The following is a 25,269-nucleotide window of genomic DNA, read 5'->3' as shown; positions in this document are numbered from 1 at the left end:
ATGTACCTACCCTTGGGTCCTAGTCAAGTCAGTGCTTAACAAATCCCCTAATGATTGTTATGTTTTGGCAGCCTGGCCTGCCAGAAAGAGCCCAGGCCCGCGAGTCAGAGGACCTAAGGTTCTAATCTCCACCACCTGTCTGCTTTGTGACCTTGGGGAAGTCACTTAACTTTCTGTGATTCAACAAGACAAACCATAATATGTTATAAGTTGAAAGAAGCAAGAGAGTAGGGGTGCAGCGTGGCCTAGAGAAAAGAACACAGGCCTGAAATGATCTGATCCTGGCTCTTCCCCTTGTTTGCTGTGTGACCTTGAGTAGGTCACATAACTTTTCTGTGCCTCGGTTTCATCATCTAAAAATGGGGATTAAACACCCGTTCTCCCTCCTCCTTAGACCGGGAGCCCCGTGTGGAATAGAGACTGGGCCTGATATGACTGGATTGTATCTGGTCCAGTGCTTGGCACATAGTAATCAGTAAACCGAAACCACTGATGATGATGATGATTAGCCATTAAGTCTTTCCAGGTCTCTCTGTTAGCAAAGGAGGTGGCATGTGTTAGACATATCAATATGCTGTAAGAGTAAGCAAAATGAACTTCGTATTTATGAAGGCGTTGGGCATGTACACCCGTCCTCTTTGTCCCAGTGTCTTGACTTCATTAGGAGTTTCATGTGTCTACAGGACCCAAAGATGCAGGCAAGGATAGGATCATTCTTTCTAGAGGCGTGTGTGCTGGGGAATGCTTTTGGGAACAACCAGAAGGAAGGCTTTGTGGCCAGTTTAAATTTTCAACAGGCTTTTAGTTAACACTGATTGAACTGGGTTCAATTCATTTCAAATTCAGTTCTTTGAAAACATTTTAGCTTGAATTCTGAAAGATGACTCTAGCTTTGAAGAAGATCCAGAATTTGAAGCCGTCTGTTTTGAGGGTTCTGTCATTCATAAATTTGTCTTTGACCTCGAAGGACTGAGATGATTTGTGTCAAGCTCTTCTCTTTCTTCTCAACAAACTAGATTAATAGTGTAATGGCTGAGTAATAAATAACACATTTTCAGTTTACAGCAATTAGCACACTGCGGCAAGATAATGTAGAGTATAGCCTCATTTGGAATGTAGTATTACTTTGCGGGGGAGGAAGATGTGGGTAGAAAAAAGGGGATTTAAGAATGACTGTACTGGAGAACCTCAAAGCTCCAAGCTGGCCATGTCAAATGACGCACCTGAAGCAGAATAGCTGGCTCGTTAGCTACAAGGCATTGCTCTTTTCACTTGTATTTTACAGTTTTGTCATCCTTTGTGTTGCAGAAGTCCTTTTTTGGTTAAAGTACAACTTTGTGGAGGAGAGTGGTCCACTGCAACCACGGAAACAATCGAGAGGCTTGGTAAACTCTTGATCAGTTGTATTTACTAGGTGTGAACTGTGTGCAGCACACTGTACTAAGCACTCGGGAGAGTTCAGTATAACAGACTCGATAGACACTTTTGCTGTGGCACTCTTAAAGGACTTTAATTTGACTTTTTTTGCTCTGTGATTAGAGTTTTGCTTCCTGGTAATACGGAACTATTGGAGAAAGCAGCTGGATTCAATAGGGTGTGTTGGATAAAGCAGTGGTTGGGGTTCTTGGGACCCGGGTTCTGGCCCAGCTTCTGGTATCGTCTGGATTTTTGCCCTTGGGGAAGCTCTTTAACTGGTAATCTCGTCTGTAAATTGGTTCAGTAGTCACAGTCCCTCTCCATCCAATGTCTCATGTCCCACCCCCAAATCTCATCGGGATAAGCGGATCAATAATGTCCGAGCGCCTACTGTGTGCACTCCCTATACTAAATGCTTGAGAGAGTAAAATAGAAGACACATTTTCTAACCTCAAGGGTTGACCGTCTAGTGGAGAGTCTTGGCCTCTGTATTTATGAAGTGCCTTTCTAGCAAAGATCTCACAGTGTTTTGCGTATGAGTGTTGTGGGGGAAAAATGAGTTTAGCCGGTGATCAGTGGGCAGACCACAGATGTTTATTAGCATCATCATCCCCTCGTAGAAGAGGAGAAAGCGAAGCCTTAGGTAAAGTGTTTTGCCTGGGATCGTATAGGAAATTGATGGGTGAGCCAGAACTCTGGCCTCGTGGTCTTCAGACGACTTCTCCTTCAAACGGGGCGGTTTTGAAATAACTTAGGGAAGCTTCGAGCAGACAGACGCTGCTCAGTATGTAGGAAGACATGAGCCACAGTGATTCAAAGAGGTATTTTATGTCCACAAAGTCCGATTGGTGGAGTCGTCTTGGCTGGTCAGACGTCAACAAATGCAGTAGGCATTTGTCTGAGAACTGCAGTCCTGTGATTTGAATAGTAGACCTCATTTCTCTCATGACATTCTGTCCGCTACCTTGCTAAGTGACGGCTCGGTCGCCGCCAGGGGAATCACCGACCGTTGCAGTATAGTGTCCCCTTTTTATCCAGTTCCGCAGCATTCCAGGGAACTCGCTGTAGGCTCAGTTGTAAGAAAGGCATACTTCAGGGGGCCATGACAATACAGCGGCAGCTCAGAGCCTCCCCCCTTCTTTTTCGATAACTCTGGCAGGTTTTATTTTCCTGATCCCCAGGGGTATTGATTTTGGGTGGAGAGAGTGAAATCCTGAAGGCGGTTCTGAGCAGAAGTGTATATATCTGTAATTGTCTATTTATTTGTATTAATGTCCGTCTCCCCCTCTAGACTATGAGCTTATTGTGGGCAGGAATGTGTCTATTAGGTCGTGCTCTCCAAAGCGCTTAGCACAGTGCTTTACAACCAGTAAGCGCTCAATAAATATGATTGAATGAGTGATTGAGTGAAGTTGGGTTGCACACTAACAAAGGAACACATACAAAAGGATCACATGGAATTACGGAAAATATCAGAGCCAAGCGTTCTCCCCTCTGAACTCCCTTTCAACTTGGACTTGATTTTCCTACTTTCCTCTTGGTCTGCAGATTGGGTTTTGACAGTAATTCAGTCTCCTGCTCTTTTCCCCTCGTCTTGATAACTGCCTGGTCTTAGACCTTTCCCATGGAATCCCCTTCAGGTCCCACTTCTTTTCATCATTTTCGTTAGCAACATAGATAACAAAAATGAAAGATCTAGTTCCTGCCTTTAAGTCACTATGAGCCTCAGTTAACTCATCAACAAAATGGGGATTAAGACTATGAGCCGCATGTGGGACATGGACCGTATCCAGTCTGAGTTTTATATCTACCCCAGTGCTTAGTACAATGCCTGGCACATAGTAAGTGCTTAACAAATGCCTTTAAAAAAAAATCTCGAATCATTGCCCATCTGAACAGTGAGGCCCAGTGGAAAGAGCCCAGGACTAAGGGTTTGTAAAATGGGGATTAAATACCTCTTCTCCCTCCCACTTAGGCTGTGAGCCCCGTCGGGGACAGGGACTGTATCTAATTTGATTATCTTCTTTCTTCCCCAGCGCTTATTACAGTGCTTGGCACCCAGTTTGACAAATACCACTATTAGTATTATTGTTGCTATTAATAATTCCAGTCCATATGAAGCAAAAACTCCTACCACATGACTTTCAGGTACTCAATCAGCTCTCCTCCCTCCTCTCTCTATCCATTCTCTCCTCCCACTACACCCTAGTTTGCATTCTGTGTCCCTCCCAAGCCAGTTTACCCATTGTATCTCCTCCTTGCTAGCCAGACTTGCCTTCCCCTGCATGTCTGGCCATACACAGATCTCACCATCTTCAAAGCCCTTCTAGAATCCCATCCAGGAGGCCTTCTCCAATTCATTTCTAATCTTCCCCCAACAGCCTCTTCAGCTCTTGTGCACCACAGAAGCATTTAAATACTCTCATTCTTCCTTAGCACTCGTGTACATCTTCCATACCCTATTACTTACGAACTAAGTCATACACATTGTGGATCAACACCATCACTTATACCCTTTTCCTTCCCCAAGTAATTTATTTCAGTTTGTCTTCCCTGCTGGATTGCAAGATCTTTTAGGGCCGGAATCCTATTTATTAAATCTTGTACCCTTTCAAGCGCTTAGAGTTGCTCATCCCACAGTAGGTACTCGGTGCTGTCGATCGAAGAAGAAACACTGGTGTCCTTAACACCTTGGTGGATGGTATGTGCACAACTGTTCTTTCTGACACTGCATTTCATTTCATCCAGATGGATGCGCATTGTTGGCATAACATTCCCTAATTCCTCTACAGTGTTCTATCAAACTTGCATAATGAAACCACATATTATAGCAGAACTGAATGTAACAAACAGGTGTGTACGTAACTCCTAAAGTGGGCGGTGTGGATAGAGTGACCAGGAATGGGAGGATGGCCTGGGGATGCCTCTGGGAGGAAATGGCATTTGAAGAGGGTGCTGAAGGTGGGAATGGACATGGTTTGGTGGATTTGAGGTGGGGAGGGAGTTCCATGAAGGGGGAAATATGAGCAGTGGTTTGGAGTGGGGAATCGTCTCCTTCCCGCCCCAACCTTCACTCACCAGCACCTTAAATTCTATCTGTTAAATTCAGTATTCAGCGTGGGAGGCAGTGTGGCCTAATGGAAAGAGCATGGGCACTCTTCCGTATCTGTGTCCTCAACCGCAAAATGGGGATTCAATACCTGTTCTCCCTTGTACTTGGACTTTTAGCCCCGTTTGGGACGGGGACTATATGTGGCTTGATTAACTAGTGTCTACACAAGTGCTTAGTACGGTGCTTGACACATAGTTAACACTTAACAAATACCATAAAAACATGGTCAAAAGCTGAACTTCTCAGCGTTCCTCCTAAACCCTCGTCTTAATTTTGAAAGGCAGCATGGCCTTGAGAAGCAGCCTGGCCTAGAGGATAGAACATGGTCCTAAGAGTCAGAGAAGCTGGGATTACCAGCTCTGTCACTTGTCTGCTTTGTGACCTTGGGTAGGTCACTTCACTTCTCTCTGCCTCAGTCTCTCTTGGCACCCCGGCCTTCTCTGCGCCTCGTCATACTAGGGCGCAGTTGCAGAATGGAGTAACTCAGTGGGTATTCTGGAGCCTGGGAGTTCTGGAGTCCCAGCTCTGCTCCTGGCTTATTGGCTCAAGGTATTTAAATGTTTATTTAATATGTGCCAAGCAGTGTTCTAAGCGCTGGGGTAGGTACAAGATAATCAGGTTGGACACAGTCCATCACCACATAGGGTTTACAGTCTTGATCCCCGTATTACAGATGAGGCAACTGAGGCCTAGAAGTGAAGTGACTTCCCCAAGGTCACAATGCAGACAAGGGGAGGAACCAAGATTAGAACACGGGTCCACTTCTCTGTGCCTCAGTTACGTCATCTGTAAAATGGGGATTAAGACTGTGAGCCCCACGTGGGATGATCTGATTACCTTGTATCTACCCCAGAGCTTAGTATATAGTGCTTAAGAAATACCATTAAAAAAAAAACAGGTAGATTTTCTGATTCACATAGCCAGTGGGAAATAAGTCTTGAGGACTCAAATCCATGTCTTTTGCTTAAATGATAGATCAGGTTCCCTATTTGCCCCTTACTTGAGGATTCATAAAACCCAGTTTTATAGGCCATGGCATTTTCCAGATATGGAGTGCTACTGGGTCATTCCTCTAGTGGACACCGGAAATCCAAAGGCCCCTCATGTTTAATCTCAATTTTGGGACGGGGGGCGGTGATGATAAGGCAAGTAACATTCACCCAGTTCTCCTATAAAGTTAGGGCTTGTTTTCACAAAACTTCATGTTGTGGAAATCTCACCCTGTCATTTTCACCTTTACTATATGCCATATGTGAATGCAAGCAATTTATTCTATTTTACGGCAGCCCAAACAGGCTTGTGTTGTTGAAAGAACATTTTCTAACTCTGTAATTGTTGTTCACTTTGTAGATGACAAGCTGTGTGGCAGAACATCGCGTGTAATAGTAGTTCTCCAGTATTGGGAAGCATGGCAGATTATGAATTGGGTGGGGGTGGGCTGATTTTTAATTGTTATTATGCCTGTGACAAGTGTTTTCCTCATGGGCTTGTTATAAGGATATTTGAGTAGTAAGATCTTAGAGGATGCATGTTGGAAAAACACCTATGCCAGAGACCAAATTTTTTCAGAACCATTTTGGGACTAGTGTTAAAAACTGTATTTGAAAATCCCCCATCAGACCACTTTTCAGTGCAGTGCAAGATGATCTTCTTAAGTAGCTTTCCCTGAGTGTTCCATAAACCTTTTCTGTGATCCTTTAAACGTTAAAAAGTTCCACTGCCTTGTTTTGTACCATTTGATTTCCTGAAATTAGTGTCTTTCTTTTAATGTCCTCATGGGGAGAGGAGGGGTGAAAAAAGTTGACCCGCGCACCTGGTTCTTTGTGTAGACCAATGTGAGAGGAATAAATCTACGGGACATTGAATTTGTCTGGTTACATTCCAGGGATAGGTGAATGAATGCCAGAAGTCAAAGCCTTTTGAAGAATATTTATCCTTTTGTCTCCATCCATTATGTCTAATGCTACAGTACCACACTTAAAATCCTGCCTTATATTTTAATCCTAACCCTTGACTTGCTTTAAAAGAAATTGTTTCTCTTGCCTTTGGCTTAGAGCTGGTAAAAAAAAAAATGCTTATCTTTCACATTTGTTAAATTTCTTAGACGGTAAGCGAATCAGATTTCCCAGGTGGGTGTGCCTTTCTAGTAGGGCCATGGAAAGCAGGGGTTTGGATTTTGAGGTGGGGGCATTACTGATATATATCAGTCAGGAGGAATGCATTGTAAGTTAGAGAGGGGCACCTTGAAATGAAAGTTTGCAATTTTGAATTTGTCCTGGAAGAGTAGTGCTTTAGCTGGTAATGTTGTGAAGTCCGTAACCATACACATTTGGATCAATCAATCAATCAATCGTATTTATTGAGCGCTTACTGTGTGCAGAGCACTGTACTAAGTGCGTGGGAAGTACAGGTTGGCAACATAATTTGGATGTTTGGATCCAAACATCCAACATTTGGATGTGGTTTCTAAGCACTGAAGAAACCTTTCTGGCCATCAAGAGTAAACAAATAGTATAGTATTTGTTTACAAATAGTATAGTATAGTATGAGAAGCAGCATGGCTCAGTGGAAAGAGCACGGGCTTTGGAGTCAGAGGTCATGGGTTTGAATCCCGGCTCCACCAATTGTCAGCTGTGTGACTTTGGGCAAGTCACTTCACTTCTCTGGGCCTCAGTTACCTCATCTGTAAAATGGGGATTAAGACTGTGAGCCCCACGTGGGACAACCTGATCACCTTGTAACCTCCCCAGCGCTTAGAACAGTGCTTTACACATAGTAAGCGCTTAATAAATGCCATCATTATTATTATTATTAAATAGAAACCCATGGGTTTGGCATTCCGGAGGGTGATGGTCATTAGCTTCAGTCCCCTAGCTTTCTGGCCAGGGTGGGCAGCCGTAACTAGGCCCTCCCCTCACTTTGGGGCTGGAAAGGGGCCAGAGAGAGAGCCAAGGTGGTGGCTTTCCACTTGCCCCTAACTGGCAGGAGAAGGATGATCCAGTCGCCGATTCAGTCACCACCAGGGCAGGGGGTGAGCCGGGGCTGGGTGGCAGCAATTCCTTTCCCTCCTGTGTCCTAAAGTTGCTGAGGCGGAGCCATCCGCCTGCCCGCCTCTTGCCCACCTGATCCACCCAGACAGGCTTGTTGATCCAGTGGGGATGGGTTGAAGGTTGGATCTCTTGAGCTGTTGTGGCAATGAAGTAGCAGTGAGAAGCAGCATGGCCTACTAGATAGGGCATGATCCTAGGAGTCGGAAGGATTTGGATTCTAATCTCAGCTCCACCGCGTGACCCTGGTCAAGTCACTTAACTTCTCTGTGCCTGTCACCTCCTCTGTAAAAGAGGGTTTAAGACTGTGAGCCCCAGGTGGCATGGGCAGTGTCCAACCTAATTAGCTTGTATCTACCCCAGTGCTTAGAACAGTGCCTGGCATATAGTAAGTGCTTAATAAATACTATTTAAAAAAATGGAGTCAGGTTGCCTGCATTCTTGCAAAACCCGGCATTAAAGAAAACTCACATTGTAGTATCATTGATCGATTGACTGCTAGTACTCTCCGATTCTGATCCTGTGGGCATGTGTTAAACAGGCAAGCCATTTTTTTGACCCTGCACTCTTGCTGTATCCAAATAGTCTGGCGGTGCTGGAAGAACTTTCATTCATTCATTCAATCGTATTTGTTGAGCGCTTACTGTGTGCAGGGCACTGTACCGAGCGCTTGGGAAGTCCAAGTTGGCAACATATAGAGATGGTCCCTACCCAACAGTGGGCTCACAGTCTGGAAAGGGGAGACAGAGAACAAAACAAAACATATTAACCAAATAAAATAAATAGAATAAATGTGTACAAATAAAATAAATAGAGTAATAAATATGTACAAAGATATATACATATATACAGGTGCTGTGGGGAGGGGAAGGAGGTAAGGCCGGGTGGGTGGGGAGGGAGGGGAGTGGGAGAGGAAGGAGGGGGCTCACTCTGGGAAGGCCTCCTGGAGGATGTGAGCTCTCAGTAGGGCCTTGAAGGGAGGAAGAGAGCGAGCTCGGCGGATGTGGGGAGGGAGGGCATTCCAGGCCAGGGGGATGACGTGGGCGGGGGTTCAGTGGCGGGACAGGCGAGAACCAGGAATGGTGAGGAGATTAGCGGCAGAGGAGCAGAGGGTGCGGGCTGGGCTGGAGAAGGAGAGAAGGGAGGTGAGGTAGGAGGGGGCGAGGGGATGGACGGCCTTGAAGCCCAGGGTGAGGAGTTTTTGTGTGATGCAGCAGCAGTCTAGCCAAATGGGCAGAGAAAACTTGCACAGTGACAGTGATTCCATGTAGGAAAGTGAGCACCATAGTCCCAGGGAATAGTTTATTCAGGGACTAGATCCGTCTTTGTAGACATTTGTATTTCCTTGGTTTATGGTTTGTTGGTGAAACTTGTAGTGCTTCTAAGAGCCAGTTTATTATCTGTATAGATAGCCCTCAGTAGGTCTGTTAGGTCCTCACTGTGCCTCATTCTCGCCTGTCCCGCCGTCGGCCCACGTCCTCCCCCTGGCCTGGAATGCCCTCCCTCTGCACATCCGCCAAGCTAGCTCTCTTCCTCCCTTCAAAGTCCTACTGAGAGCTCACCTCCTCCAGGAGGCCTTCCCACACTCAGCCCCCTCCTTCCTCTCCCCCTCCCCCCGCCCTACCTCCTTCCCCTCCCCGCAGCCCCTGTATATATGTTTGTACAGATTTATTACTCTATTTATTTTACTTGCACATATTTACTATTCTATTTATTTTATTTTGTTAATATATTTTGTTTTGTTACCTGTCTCCCCTTCTAGACTGTGAGCCCGTTGTTGGGTAGGGACCGTCTCTATATGTTGCCAACTTGTACTTCCCAAGTGCTTAGTACAGTGCTCTGCACACAGCGCTCAATAAATACGATTGAATGAATGAATGAATGTTAGTGTACTCCTTTATAAATGTCCCTTGTGGGGCAGCTTTAAGGCATAAGGTTATGAAATTGAATGAGTGTAATATGGTAGTGATTCATTCATTCATTCAATTGTATTTATTGAGCGCTTACTGTGTGCAGAGCATTGTACTAAGCGCTTGGGAAGTACAAGTTGGCAACATATAGAGATGGTCCCTACCCAACAATGGGCAAGTACAGTATTTGGGACCCAGTTTTCAATTCCTGTGGAGTCTTAAAATATCAATTCATGGGGCACCCTTTTTCCTAAACTAAACGTGGATGGGTGGATGTTATCTGTAAGAATATCAAGTCCCAAGCAGTCCCCTCCAAAATCCAAGATAATGTAAACAGTTTTCTGTACTGTATTTGCATCGATTGCCCTGGAGTAAAAATTGCTAGAACTGGGAGCATTTACCTCATAAGATTAAGGTGTCTTTATTGTGAAAGGGGAAGAATGGCTTAATTTATTTACAGGTAGATACATTAATTGTGACGTGGGCAGGCATAAAATTGGAAACTAAATTCCTATTGGCTGCACACACTGTTCATGTTTCTCACAAGTTTATTTTGGTCTGTGTAGCGTCTGCTTTTTGTGAATGAAATTCCCCTACGCTCTGCCCAAGCAAAGAAGAATGGCTGCTACTACGTATGGTACTAAACAGCACACGCGGTTGGCTGGAGCAAAACAGTAAGCTAAGTGTGATGGCAGGTGCTTCGGCTCCGTCAAATGAAAAGCCTTTTCCGTTCCTCGGGATTAAAGCTTGGGAATGTAGGAATGTCAAGTTGTAGCTAGTACACTGGGGATATTGTTGTTCAAAGGCAGTGCGAATCCAGGACAAGTTGACAGCTAGGTCTTAGCGACTTCTCTGGCTTCCCCTCTTTCTAAGCTTGGCTTTTAAACTTATTAAAAATTACAATCAGAGGTAGCAGAAAATATTTAGTGAGCTAGTTCAAATATTGATGTTCAGACACCAGAAAGCAGTGAAAGTCATTGGAAATAGTTAAAATAAAACAGATTCATAATTGGCAGGTACATCCTGACTTCCTTGGATTAGGAAAACATCACAACAATGAAAATTCAAATATGTTGTTAGCTGTTGTTTAGAGTTCTCTGTTCCTATCTCTGAAATTCAGGCGGTTTCCACCTCTCCCATCTCCTAAAGTACATGAATTCCCTACAAACTAAGGTGGGAGTACTCCTCATTCCGTTGGTCCTCTGATGAATTAAGAAAGTAATACCTACAAGTCAAGATAATGTGACTTTCAGCAAAAGTCATGGTTACTTTAGTCCAGCAGTCAGCTCTGCTTGGCCTTGCTAAGCATCACCTGAGAGACAAAGGTCAGATTTCAAGTGTAGTGCAACCCACTGAGCTCTTGTACTTCATGAACTAATTAATTTAGTTAACCAACTTTGGCTAGTTTCTCATCTCTTCAGTGAGAATGAGATTTAAACATAATATATATGTATATATATATATATATATATATATATATATATATATATAAATGCACATACACGTATATAGTTATACAAACAAACATGACTGCATACACACACACGACCGTATGTATATATGCATTCAGGCATCTACATGCATACATCTATCTATCTATATACACACAGACTGTATATATGTATAAATCTCATTTTCAGAGGTGACACTACTGTCGGTGGGATCCATTCCGTTATCCAGTCATCCTTCCACCCAGGTCCTTGTTGTGGTAAAGGAAGGGCCTGTTGCTCTTTTCAAGCCTGCCTTTTGGTAGGTCTCATCTGTGTGAAGATTTTGAGCAAGGAAAACCCCCTTTTCTCCCAACTCCTGCCCCTCAGGCTGCCCATCTCTTGCAGCCATCTCCTAATAGTCTACTGTCAAGTCATATTTATTGAGCTTATTGTGTGCAAAGCACTGTACTTGAGCCCTTGGGAGAGTACAATGTAACAGATATGTTCCCTGCCCACAGTGTCTAGTGGGGGAGACAGACCTTAATAGAAATACATACATTACACATATGTACATAAGTGCTGAGGGGCTGGTGGGGGGGATGATGAATTAAGGGAGGAAGTCAGGGTGATGCAGAAGGGAGCTGAAGAAAAGGAAAAGAGGGCATAGTCAGAAAGGAGGAAGAGTGCCTTTGAGGCTTTGAAGCAGAGGAGAGAGTTTGTCTGTTGGATATGAAGAGGGAGGGCTTCACAGGCCAGAGGTCTCAGGGTTTGAGACCCCACTTCAGCCTGCTGTCAACTTGTTTACTCGCCTTCCCAGTTTGCACGGGCCCCCTTTCAGTGCTCCAGCCAGTGGCTGTATGGCAGTCTTGCTTTCCTGCACATTTCACTCGGTGGGGCGTTATCGCTGTGACCATTGTTTGTGTGGGTGACCTGACTGCATTCCAGCATTCTGGGCTTGCCCATCTTGGCCTGCCATTTGTGTTGAGTAGGGTTCGGAGGGGAGGCTGGTGAAACGGGATGTGTCTTTAGTGCATCTGGGTCTCACTCCTTTATTGGAGGTCAGACCCCACAACAGCCTCCTAGTTCTACAACTTGATGCCTCACTTATTACCTCTTTCAGTCTGGATTCTGTTTTTCACCTCTCTGTCTGGGAGAAGGGGATCATCGAGTTAATCTGTGTCCAGCACTTCGAGCTCAGTGAAAATGCACATTACATAGTTACTCATTGAATGATTGGACAATTCAGGAAGAGCAGTATAAATCCCATTAAGTCACTTGCTGAGCACAAACCATCCATATATTCTCCTAGGGGAGGAAAGCCAAACGTTATCAGGACCAGAGAGAAACCTGTCCTTCCCCCACCCCCCAGTGCCATTCTGCAAGTGGTGAAAGTGAAACATTTGAGGGTTTCTAGCAGACCACCACCACCACCACATTAACTACAGTCGGAGAAACTCTACCTTAGTGGGATGCAGTATGTGTTTCGTGTGGTTCAGTCATTTCAGTTTGAATCACATCCATTCATTCAGTCGTACTTATTGAGCGCTTACTGTGGCAAAGCATTGTACTAAGCGCTTGGGGGGGAATACAGTATAGGAACAGACACATTCCTGCCCACAACCAGCTCACGGTCTAGAGAGTTGGAATGTAATAAGATAAATAAATAAATAAAAGTAGTTTTATTACCACACTCCTGTTTTCAACAATTAGTTTACCAAGTTACCAAGTTTATTTGGTAGACATATTTATTACTCTATTTATTTATTTATTTATTTATTTATTTTACTTGTACATTTCTATCCTATTTATTTTATTTTGTTGGTATGTTTGGTTCTGTTCTCTGTCTCCCCCTTTTAGACTGTGAGCCCACTGTTGGGTAGGGACTGTCTCTATGTGTTGCCAATTTGTACTTCCCAAGCGCTTAGTACAGTGCTCTGCACATAGTAAGCGCTCAATAAATACGATTGATTGATTGATTGATTGATTTGGTCCTCTTCATTCATAATTGTTTTTCAGGATCTGCAGTACTGTACTTAAAACTTGTTCCATTTAGAGAATTGAATTGGTTTTGAAAAGTCAGATCTGTGGGAAGCTTTGGAAGAGCGGGAGAGCCCAGAGTTGGAATGTCTAGAGTGATGCCCATTGTGGGCACCCGCGTAGCCTAATGTGGCCTGAGGTAAAACCCACAAGCATTTAAAAAAATAATATAAACTGTCAACAAATTACTGAAGAAATCAACCCCAGCGCTAGGGGCATTTGATCACATGATAATATACATAGTTTCATTGTGACCTCATGTATCCTCAGGATTGGAGACAGGCATGGTTCTGATCTTTAAAAGTCTGGACAGTAAGGGGAAAGAAGTCTATATGAGTTCTAATACAGAAAAATGCATTACTTGGTATACAAGACAATTTTCCCTATCTTAGAACACTTCTCATCCGTGGAAACACACAAAGTCAGTCAATTGTACTTATTGAGCACTTACTGTGTGCAGAGCACTATACTAAGCACTTGGGAGAATAGAAAGCAATCTCAAGCCGTGTAAGCCCAACTGTAGAAGATTGTACTTTAAATCCAAAACAGCCCAGATCAATCAGGTACCTACATAAAGAGTATGTGGCAGTGTGGTTATGTGTGCACGTAAGCAAAGCTGTACTATATCTGCTAGACAACCAGGATGTTCTTCACCTTTCTTAAGCCTTTGAGGAAAGAGAGGGCAATAAAATGGGAAAAATTACCCGTTTTTTGTAGTTTTGCTAAAGTGATCTTCTGGGCTTACATGAACAATTGCGAGGTTTTGTACTTTAGGTGGTGAGAGGACATGGCCCCATTCATCCACTTCCCGGACCCAGACCAATTTGGGATATCCGGGTGGGACAGGGACTGTTTTTGGCCTGATTAACTTGTATCTACTCCAGCACTTAGAACAGTGCTTGACACATAGTAAATGCTTAACAAATACCATTAAAAAAAATCCTGTATATAAAGAAGCCACTTTTCCTCTCTGAGATTGTGGCATAATGTTACTCCTTTGGAAAGCGGAATTACAATTCTAGTACTGCCGTTAATTGCTTCTTTGTCAGGTCCTAAACAGTGCTATTATGCAGAAATATGAATATTATCACTTTTAACATCTTAACCATAATAGCATAATTTCTCTTGCACTTTCACTGGATGATTTGTGCAGAGATAGCATTAGTAAATCTTTTTTTTCTCTAGGGCTGAATGCCATTTATCTTAAGATTGCTTTGTCACTTTTTATCTTGGGAATGTTTTAAAAGCATTCAAGTTCGATAGAAGGGGTTTTTCCTTTCCCGTACAGCAGTGACTCGAGTCGCTGCTGTGAAGCTGGAATTGGTGGTTTTAGCAGTTACTTGTGATAGTGAAACCGGAGGCAGAGGATGTGCGAGATTGAGAGTTGAGCCGTGTTTTGAGGCATGGAGAAGCACTCTTTTCAAGGTTTCCTCTGGGTGCCAGAGCTTCTCTGCCACTCAACAACCTCATCTCCTAGACTTCCTCAGGCGGGAATCTAACTCCACTCAGTTTTTCCTACTGCAAACAAAATTGGTAGTTTTAAGGGCAAAATATCATCCCCATTTTTATTTTAAAAGGTTCAGTTTTAAAGATTGTTTGGTTAGTCCAAAATAAATACTCTAAAGTGGCTCTTTTTTATGGTGCATGTTGAGTGCTTAATATGTGCCAGGCACTGTACTAAGCATTGCGGTAGATACAAGCTAATCAGGTTGGACCTAGTGTATGCCCCACATGGGGCTCACAGTCTTAATCCCCATTTTACAGGTGAGGTAACTGAGGCCTAGTGAAGTGACTTGCCCAAGGTCACACATCATAGTGGCGGAGTTGGGATTAGAACCACGGTCCTTCTGACTCCCAAGCTCGTGCTCTATCTACTAGCCCACCACTGCTTCCCCTTACTTGTAACTTATTTTTATGTCTGTCTTTTCCACTGGGGTTGTAAACTCTTGGAGTGCAGGGATCTTGTCTACCAACTGTATTGTACCCTTCCAAGTGCTTAGTTCAGTGTTCTCCACACAGTAAGCCCTCAGTAAATACCACCGATTGATCGGTAAGTGCCTAATATGTATATCTAGCTAATCAAAATTTAGAGCCAGATAAAGGACACTTGAAAAGTGCTGAATTTAAGGAGCATGCTCATGGTTATGTTTTCAGTGTTAGAGCTTTGGTAAGAGGTCTTTGAATTTTGAAGTGGAGACTGAAATATATATTTGCAAGCATGTATTGAGGAGGGCTCTGAGAACTGCTTTCGAATCACCAAATTGGATTTCTCAGAAAGTAGCCCTGCTGTAGTCTCTCCTCTTAGCTAATATTTGAGCGTCTCCCACTGTAGAGGCAAGACACTGTAACAGGCATTCAGTAAATGTACAAAGAGGATATAAATTGTACACAGTGTCTGCCTACAAAGAGCTTACAGTGTAGAATGGAGAGAAAGGGGAAAGAGAGAAGGCAAATCCAGAAACTACTGTATAAATTTGGTTGACATACCAGAGTAGCCTCTTGATGCCTCCGTTCCTTCTCCCATACCTAGATCACCAAAATGCCCCCAACACTCTCAGCTTTTCAAGGGGCCTGAGTGAGTACTTGAATGGTGGGCAGCCCCTCCTGGGAGAGGAAGAGGGTGCTGAGTTCTTGACACCCCCTCCGCCAATCCCAAGCAGCCTGGCTTGACCAATTTTAATTTTAAAATGTTACTACAGGCCTAGTAACTGGCCTCGCATCTATAGATTATTAAGTCGGTGCTCCTTTCTTTTTCTCCTCATGGTATTTTTTTTTTTTAAGATAAGACTTCTATTAAGAACATTTAAACAAAGAATTTCTTTCCACATTCTGATATAGTCCGAGGGCCTGTAACTCACTGACTTTGGTAAATTGCACACAAGGGATACATTGGTCTGTGACCTTTCAAAGAATTTTCCGAGTTAAAGCAGAAACAAAGTGGCCAGTGTTCACAGAGCTGGGTTAACATAGCTCAGTTTTGCCTCCTTGTGCTGAATCGTCTTATCTCTTGAAATAGTTGCATCCCAAGTATTTATCCTTTCGATGCTATGCGGATCATCCCAGTGAAAAGGCACTTGCTTGTCTGCGGTTGAAAGGAAACTTGCATTTCTGCCTCAGTGTTCCCAAGATTTGCACAAGGAAGAAACACCGTTGGGAGTGTTAATAGAAAAAGGGATGGTTTTGTTCTTAGAATAATAATAATTGTGCAGTCTGTTGAGCACTCACTCTATGCCAAGCACTGTACTAAGCACTGGGGTAGATATAATATAATCAGGTCCCACATGGGGATCACAGTCTAAGTAGGAAGGAGAGTGTGTGTTGAATCCCCATTTTGTAAGTGAGGGAACTGAGGCTCAGAGAAGTGAAGTGACTTGTCTGAGGGTACACCGCAGTAAGTATTGGAGCTGGGATTAGAACCCAGGTCCTCTGACTCAGGCCCAGGCTCTTTCCAGTAGGCCACGTTTCTTCCCTAGAAGATGCAAAAATGCTCTTGTCCATCAATAAGCTAAATGAAGCATATCCATTCTATTTTAAAGTTTTTGTATGTTTGAAGTGGCAAAGGGTTTTGCTTCTTAAAGTTCTGCCTTGCCTATCTTTTGTTTGTAACTGAAATGCAATCCAAAAAAATACAGATTTTGAGTTCCTTCAAATAATTCAAGAAGGAAGTATCTTGTCAAGTGTATATTAAGGATCACAGTTCTTTCAGGCCCATTTAGATTTTTCAATTTAGTTTCGCCTTAAGTTGAAGATTAAGAGACTGAATATCCACTTTTAAAATAATGACTTCAGAAGAAACAACTGCAAAGGACACTTCATCATCCCCATCATCATCATTTCCCAGAGAGTCACAGTGTTGTCACAAAACCCCGCATAAAGGAACACTGATGCCGTTTGAGCTCGCTCATTCTGGCAGTGCGCACCTGCATCCTTGTGCCGTAAGAAATGGCAGTATACACTGCAATATCCTTCATCCAAACAGAGATCTGTTGTCAGGTTAACGTTCCCAGCTCCCTAACCACATCCTAGGCAAAACATTTAGGGAAAACACATGTTTTGGCAGAGCTGGTTCTTCCAGAAACTGACAGAGTAGTAATAGCATTAAGCACTTGGTGTGTGCAAAGCACTATTCTAAGCACTGTGAGAGAATACACAGGTGTGAATTAGACACGGGCCCCAAACCCCAAGGTGCTGGGGGGTGGGAAAGTGGGGCGAGGGAAGTGGTGACCGACATCAGGGGAGAAATGAAGCAATAGCAATCCTGAAACATGCAGAAAATAAAAATCAACAGGAGGACACCGTGGTGGTTAGAGTGGAGCTGCAGAGTCATATTATCTGATGAGTGAAGAGCAAAACTTGGTTGAAAAAACAATTCCTGGAGTATTTGGATGGTCCTCATTTTGTTTTGACTGCTACTGTAGTTATGATTTTTAATCCGTAAGAAAGATGACTGGGTAAGTTCTGTTTTCTAAGAAAGCAAACATGCTTTTTAGGAGACTTTCCAACAGAAAGGGAGGATTGCCAAGTCTGGAGCGATGGTCCAAAGATGGTTACTTTACATTTCGTTGAGATTGGAAATTCTAAGCAAGAAGTTGATGGAATACGATAAAAATGTGTTGTCGTTTTTCTTTGTGTTTTTCTCTTGTCAAACCCCTCCCGTCCACACTGTTGGTTTTCCCCTGCCCTCAATATCTTGGTAATTGATCTTAACTCTTTTGTGTATCATATTTTTGTGTTTTGTGCACTCTTATATATGCAGAAGCAAAGCTTTGGCACTGGGGGCTAAACACTTCATAGGTTTCCAACACCTAAATATTCTGTAACAATGGTTTTTGTGGTGTTTCAGCACTACTAAATTTTTCTGTCAGGCAGTATTTCTTTTTAGGTTGCAATTACCTTCCAAACAGAAGACGTTCTATTCTTTTGCTTAGTTTTTGCTGTGGCTTCTGCCTGTTAAACTACTTGCCCTTTCACCTTTGCATTTCCATTAACTTTTCTTGTTTTAGCAAGTAGATAAAGCACCCTTTACTTGGGACTGCTACTAATAAAGCATTCATAAATATCTATAGTTCTCTGTTGCCTCTCTCCCCGCTGCCATTCTCATCCAGACTCCTGGGATGGCTCATTTAGACTTGTTGCATTCATTCTCTCTCCTCCAACTGTCTTCGTGGCCCACTCCTATTAGACTTTCAACTGCTTCACTCCATTGAATCTTTACTTTCCAAAGTCACAAGAGATCCCCTTATAGCCAAATCCAAGGGGCTCTACTCTTGTCCTACTTTTCCTTGACCTCTCTCCTGCCTCTGACACCACTGACCTCTCCCTCCTCCTCAAAACACTATCAGGCTTCGGTTTTGCGGAGCCATTATTGATCTGGTTTTCCTTCTGTCTCTTTGACTGCTCATTCCCTGTTTGAAATGCTGGCTCGTCTTCAGCCTCTCATTGTTTAGTTCTAGATAACCGTCAAGGCCTTGTTCCGGGTCCTATATTGTTATCGCTTTACAGCCATTCCCTGGGAACTCAGTCATTCATTCAGTCGTATTTATTGAGTGCTTACTCTATGCAGAGCACTGTACTAAGAGATTGGGAAAGTACAAGACAACAAAAAACAGTGACATTCCCTGTCCAACAACAAGCCTGCAGTCTGGGGCGGGGAGGGGGACGGGACTCATCGTCATCAACCACCACATCTATGAGGACAACTCCCAGACCTTCCTCTCTGGCTTTGGCCTCTAATTTCCCCCACCAGCCCTGCATCTCGTCTTGCCTCCAGGGCAGCTGCTCTTGGATGTCCCGCCGGCACCTCAGGCTTGACAAATCTAAAATTGAAGCACTCATCTTCCCTCCGAAATCTCTTCCTCCTCCTACCGTTCCTCTCTCAGTCAAGAACATCACCATCCTCCTTTTTCCAGAAGCACACAGCCTCGATTTGATCTGAAGGGGGTGTAGAATTTGTGTGAAGTACAAGTCTTAAGAGGTGCCACTTTTTCGGGTTTTTTTTTTCCAGCTTCCAATAAAAGCCGGACAGCAGAACACGCACACCAAAGTCAGTACTGAACACAACAAGGAGTGTCTTATCAACATTTCCAAATACAAGTTTTCTCTGGTTATAAGTGGTCTCACCAATATACTGAAGAATGTTAATAATATGGTAAGTTCCACAATTTACACAATCTATTTTAGTGGAATTTTAATGCTGTAAGTGGCTGAGGTTTTGTTCTCTGATTATCGTTGGAGAAAACACTTGGCTTTTTCTTGTGGAGGATCTGGGTCCCTTTTTCTCTCATTTTGTGACTAGTTCTCAACTGTCCACCTCTGTTGCACTGACTGACTGTTTATACCTATACGGCAGAAGACCAAGTGTTTTAAAGGATTTTTCAATAATGTGTACACAGTTTAAGAGACTTCTGAAAAAGTGTGCCATCCCTATAGTCTAGGTTTATTGTTTTCCAAGTCCAAGTAGACATGGTTGTGTATCAAAGCAAGGAATGGAATCAAGCCTTTTGTTGCTAATGAATATGAGCTAACATTCTAGATTTAAAATGTACTATTGATTTTTATGAGGCTCCGGTAGTCTGTCCTTTCTTCCTGTGGACTCTGTCAGATTCTGTTGTAAAATAAATGTGTGGGACCATCAGAATCCTGTTAGGAAGTACTATGTTGGAGATAAAATACAAGTCCGAGGAAAGTGCATACTTGAACGTACACTTAGCTGGTGTTAAAAAATAGTCTGTTCTTTAGCAAGAAATCCGACCCTGTCCCCCTCTCGCTTTCTTGCCACTCAGGTGGCAGGGTGAATTTAAAGTACACTGAAACCAGGATTTTAATGCCTCAAGCCTGACTGCTTGGCCTTTAAACACAAAGTAGAAAAAAAACAATTTTTCGCACATCATGATCGGATAATATAATGCCAGTAATGATTTATGTTCTGATGTTGGCAATGTTTTGTAAATATCAGAATAAAAGAATTGTCTTTGGAATTTATTTACTTAACGTATATTGATGTCTGTCTCCCCCTCCCACTGTGAACTTGTGTGGGCAGGGAATGTGTCTGTTGTAGTGTTGTATTGTACTATCCCAGGCACTTAGTACAGTGCTTTGCACCCTGTAAGTGCTCAATAAATACAATTAAATGAATGAATGAATTCCCTTTATATATATTTTTAGATTCAAATCCAGATCTTCAGGAAGGGAAAGGAAGGGGAGTGTTATCCTTATTTGACTCTGTAGCTCCTGTGTGTGTTGGTCTGTGTAAAAGAAAATGAGTCTTTATAGTCAGCTGCAGTATGCTAATTTGCTATGAGGGATTTTAATTTAAATTTTAACTATATTTTGAATGTTCTTTCCTTTAGAGAATATTTGGAGAAGCCGCCGAAAAGAATTTGTATCTCTCTCAATTGATTATATTGGATACACTGGAAAAATGTCTTGCTGGGGTGAGTAATCCATTTTGTAAATGACACCAGACTCTGTGAATCAGACCTTAATAGTGAGTGGACTTAAGGCAGATATGTTAAGGGTGGGCGAGGTGAAAAAACTGTCTTTGTATACAGACTATTTCAATATAAATTCACATTCATGATAGAATGTATTTCCCTAAGCTAAAGTTGTTCGTAGAACTGGTCATCATCATCATCACCATCAATCGTATTTATTGAGCGCTTACTATGTGCAGAGCGCTGTACTAAGCGCTTGGGAAGTACAAATTGGCAACATATAGAGACAGTCCCTACCCAACAGTGGGCTCACAGTCTAAAAGGGGGAGACAGAGAACAAAACCAAACATACTAACAAAATAAAATAAATAGGATAGATATGTACAAGTAAAATAAATAAATAAATAAATAGAGTAATAAATATGTACAACCATATATACATACATACAGGTGCTGTGGGGAAGGGAAGGAGGTAAGATGGGGGGGGATGGAGAGGGGGACGAGGGGGAGAGGAAGGAAGGGGCTCAGTCTGGGAAGGCCTCCTGGAGGAGGTGAGCTCTCAGCAGGGCCTTGAAGGGTCAGTAACAGATTCAGTGTTTAGGTGCATTTTCCTACTCCTTAAAAATTAAAATCATATTTACAAAGAGAGACCGACTAGATGTTGGTCACCAGATCAAAAAATTTGACCTATCCCTCTCCTTTATTTCTGTACTAAGTTAAGATGCCTCATTTTCCCTCAGCATGTTATAAAGCTAGGCATGTAGAAAAATGGACTTGACCCCAGAGAGCCAGCACCGTTTTATAGGTAGAGGTAGAGGAACAGTCAGTATTTGTTACTAGCGTAGAGAAATTATTTCAGAGAGGAGGTATGTCCTAGTGACCTGAGCAAGGAGGCATCTCAAGTTCTAGTCTGGTGTTTTCTTCTTCGCTTACCTTGAGTGTATGGTCCTAGAGACCAGGAATTCCAGCTCCAATGGTACTAATTATTTATTAGCATTTATTAAATGCTCAAAATGTTGGGGAGGCTCCACGGATGTTGATTCAAATTGAGGCCTTGCCCCACCTGAAGCACAGGGTCTAAAAGGGGCCCAGAGGGAGTGGCAGATGGACAGGCACATCCTGGAAAAACAGGCTCAATTAAGCCACTCAGAAATGGTGGTAAAACAGGTATTTCAGAAAAATTGGAAATTCTAAACTATTTAAAAAATCAACCAAGCAAGTGGTATTTTCAGCCCATCAGTGGTATTTAATCAGTGGTATTTATTGAACGCTTACTGTATGCAGAGCACTGTATTTAGTGCTTGAAAAGCTCTATTTAGCACTTTTATTGCCAAAGCACCGTACATTAGTTATCTCACGGGCTTGGGAGTCAGCGGTGGTAGGTTCTAATCCCGGCTCTGCCACTTATCAGTTGTGTGACTTTGTGCAAGTTACTTAACTTCTCTGTGCCTCAGATACCTCATCTGTAAAATGGGGATTAAGTCTGGGGCAACCTGATTACCTTGTGTCTACCCCGGTACTCAGAAAAGTGCTTGGCACATAGTATAAGCACTTAACAGATCCCATTATTATTATTATCCCTGTGAGGTAGCATCAGGTAATGTTATTCCCATTTTAGAGATAGAGAAACTGAGGTATGGGGAGATGAAAAAATGACTTGTCCAGGGCCTCCCCAGTAGACAAGGGGCAGAACTGGGACTGGAACCCAGGTCTGCCAAATCCCAGTGCTGCACCTTTCCTGTTACATCATATTGCCTCCCCAAGTAGCAGTTTCTGTAGCTATTTGGAATTAGGTTATTGAAGTGCTTAGAAAAATGCATTTAATATGCATACTCCAAGTTCTTAAATGAATCTCATTTTGGTTAGGTTAGGTATTGTGTTGTTGTTTGTTTTTTTTTTAAGTAAAAACACAGTTCAACCCGGAGTTCTTCCAAATTGCCTTTGATACCTAGTGAAGCCACACTCAATTAAGCCCTGAGCATTTCCTCTCACTTTGACCTTAGATGGAAACGAAGAAGATGTAGCTTATTTGGGGCTGAATGAATGCTGTATTATTTGTGCAAAATCAGGCGGTCAATGACATTTATTGCCCACTGATTGTAGGCTGTGTTCTAGGTGCTGGGGGAGTGAGAGAAAGCATAAAACATGGTCCCGATTTCCAAGAGTTTACGTTTTAGTTGGGGAAGACAAAAGAAATAAAAACATCCAAGCATGCATTGAGATGTTTCACATACCCGTAAAGCCATTCTTTTGTTCCGATCAGCACTATAATTGTGGTACTAGTAGAGACACAACCGTCATGACAGGCAGTAGAGGCAGCGGAGGAGGGAGTTGGGGGATGCTCGGGTCCTGTTTCTACTTGGGGGAATCATCTCAGCACCCATCGCAGAGCCAGAAATGGGAACCGAGAACCTCTTTTTTTCCACCTCGCCGTAACCCAGGTCTCTGGAGGGGAAGAAGAGGGAGACGGGAAGAGAACGTACAAGGAAAGATGGACAAAAAGGGAGAGAGGAGGTTGAGAGAAAAGTGGGCCAAGTGAGAGTGTGGGTGATGGAGAGAGAGAAGAGATACTGGCAGCAAGTCAACCGAGAAAAGGAGAGAAGAGAAAGGTGAATCAGGAAGGGAGACAAAGAGAAACTAGACAAGAGTCAGTAAGATTAGAAAAACAGGAGCGGGAGAGAGAGAGAGTGGAACAGAGACAATCTGAAGAGCACAAAATGGCAAGGAGGAAACGGAGCCAAGGCGTCCGATGGAAAAATGCTAAAGTCCCTTGAAAGTTTTATGTGTATCAGCAAATACATCCCAGAAGATTGAAACATATACTTGCAATAGCGACAGCAGACCAAATAAAAGCCGATGTGATTTTTAAACCTGGTGTACATTGAGAAGGGAAAGTTGTCCTCACTCCCCATTGATTCAGCTGGGAAACAGATTTGTAAAATTCAAGGTGACTTTGTATTGTGAGCAATTATTGAATTTTTTGACTATTTGGCCACACTTGCACATTCTTGGGGTTATGGAAATTGATTTATTGGGGTGATGTCAGCAGTAGTCATATTAAAATTATTAACCCATAGATCTAACTTGGAGAGCAGTGCAACTTTGCAGTTCTTTTTCAGCAAAGGGTGATGAAAGATCAGAAATGGGTGAAAATAAAGAGCTGGTAGTGAAGTAATAATTATGTTGTTTATAGAATTTTCTCTCTGTACCTCTAAATCTCAAAAATACAGGTCAGCATTTGTTTAAAATTTAGCACTTAAGCATTAGCTTTTTGAATTACAGTGTAATGGCTTAGCCTGACCCATAGCATACCAAGATGTTTTATTATTGTTGGAAGATGAAATTTCACATGATCACTTTTACATGTGCAGTGCAATTGTCACCCCCACTTTAGCAACCAAAGGACACGATGCGATTGGATGAGACTATGCTGGTCAAGCAGCTGCTGCCGGAAATCTGCCATTTTATCCACACCTATCGGGAAGGAAACCAACATGCAGCTGAACTGCGGAATTCTGCCTCGGGAGTTCTCTTCTCTCTCAGCTGTAATAACTTCAATGCAGTCTTCAGCCGTATTTCCACCAGGTTAGTGTGGAACAGCATCGACTTGAAGTAAAAACGAGAAAGATTTATTAAATACCGTGATTGAAGCCTGGCCCTCTTCAAGGTACATTAAGATAAAAGGATTTTTCTTGGAAGGGAAATCTGGTTAGAGAAATTTACATTGTTTATCCATGAGCTCAGTTTCTTTCGCCCAGATCAGTTCGCAGTGATACAGGCCTGTAGTCATTTTCCTTATAAATTGTGCACATTATGGCAAGCAAGAACTTGAACACTTTAAAATTTAGTAGAAAAACAATCGAAATTAGACATGACTCCTTTTCGAGTCTGCACATTTAAACTGGTTCTAAAGTGGTTAATCCCAAGCAATGTGAGAACGCCTTTCCTTCCTTCATGCCCCTCCAATTCTTTCACGTCCTCATGTCAATTCTTCTTTTTTTAATCACTGATTTAAAAAAATTGTTATCTGACAACTGAGATAAAATATATAACCACTTCTGAGAAGGGTTTTTTGTTGTTACAGTTGTGTTATTTTTTTACAACTGGCCAACACTCTCCCTACCCCCAAGTTTTAGTGTGTTGAATGTGTAAATTATCTGAGGAAGTCGCCTTAAAAAGCAAGTAGCACCCAAATGATAGAAATGGGCAAGTACCGAAATAGTAGTAATGATATTTGAGGCCCCATAGGGTGGCAGACACAGTGTTTAGTATCGGAAAAGTTCATCAGAATGTAGTACAGTGCTCTGCACACAGTAAGGGCTCAATAAATACAATTGAATGAATCAGAATTATTATGGTATTGATATGGTACTTGTTAAGCACTTACTATGTTCCAAGCACTGTTCTAAGTGTTGGAACAAGTTAATCAGGTTGGCCACAGTCCCTGTCCCATATGGGGCTCTCACAGTCTTAATCCCCATTTTGCAGAAGAGGTAACTGAGGCACAGAACAGATAGGTGGCTTGCCCAAGGTCACACAGCAAACGTGGCAGAGTCAGGATTAGAACCCAAGTCCTCAGACTCCCAAGCCCATGCTCTTACAAGTAGGTCACCCTCCTTCTCTAAGCAAGAAGCAAGAGGTGAGTTCCCTGCCCTTAAGGCTCTTTCACTTTTTACAAAGGGAGAAATCAGAGTGAAGAATTGATTAAACAATTGATTATGCAATTATACATGCACAAGTACAGGTAAAATTAATTCCTCTCAATTATCCACAAAGGCTCTGGAGTCACTTCATAATACCCAGCTAGGTCCTGAGTCACCCTGCCTATTTCATACCTGTTAGACTGTAGTCTCCAAAAGGGCAGGGCTCATGTCTACTGACTTT

General features: G+C 42.8%; 1 protein-coding gene across 1 annotated transcript in view; it reads left to right on the top strand.

Annotated features, from left to right (window-relative positions):
* Positions 1 to 25,269, top strand: part of NF1 (neurofibromin 1) — a 203,379-nt gene that overhangs the window by 6,295 nt on the left and 171,815 nt on the right. The window contains exons 2-4 of the mRNA XM_038758896.1: positions 18,957 to 19,100; positions 20,302 to 20,385; positions 23,780 to 23,970. Of these exons, the coding sequence (XP_038614824.1) occupies positions 18,957 to 19,100; positions 20,302 to 20,385; positions 23,780 to 23,970 (419 nt within the window). The remainder of the gene's footprint in view (positions 1 to 18,956; positions 19,101 to 20,301; positions 20,386 to 23,779; positions 23,971 to 25,269) is intronic.

Source organism: Tachyglossus aculeatus, chromosome 17 (genome assembly GCF_015852505.1).
Source record: "Tachyglossus aculeatus isolate mTacAcu1 chromosome 17, mTacAcu1.pri, whole genome shotgun sequence".
NCBI lineage: Eukaryota > Metazoa > Chordata > Mammalia > Monotremata > Tachyglossidae > Tachyglossus > Tachyglossus aculeatus.
This window is presented reverse-complemented; position numbering and strand designations above follow the sequence as displayed.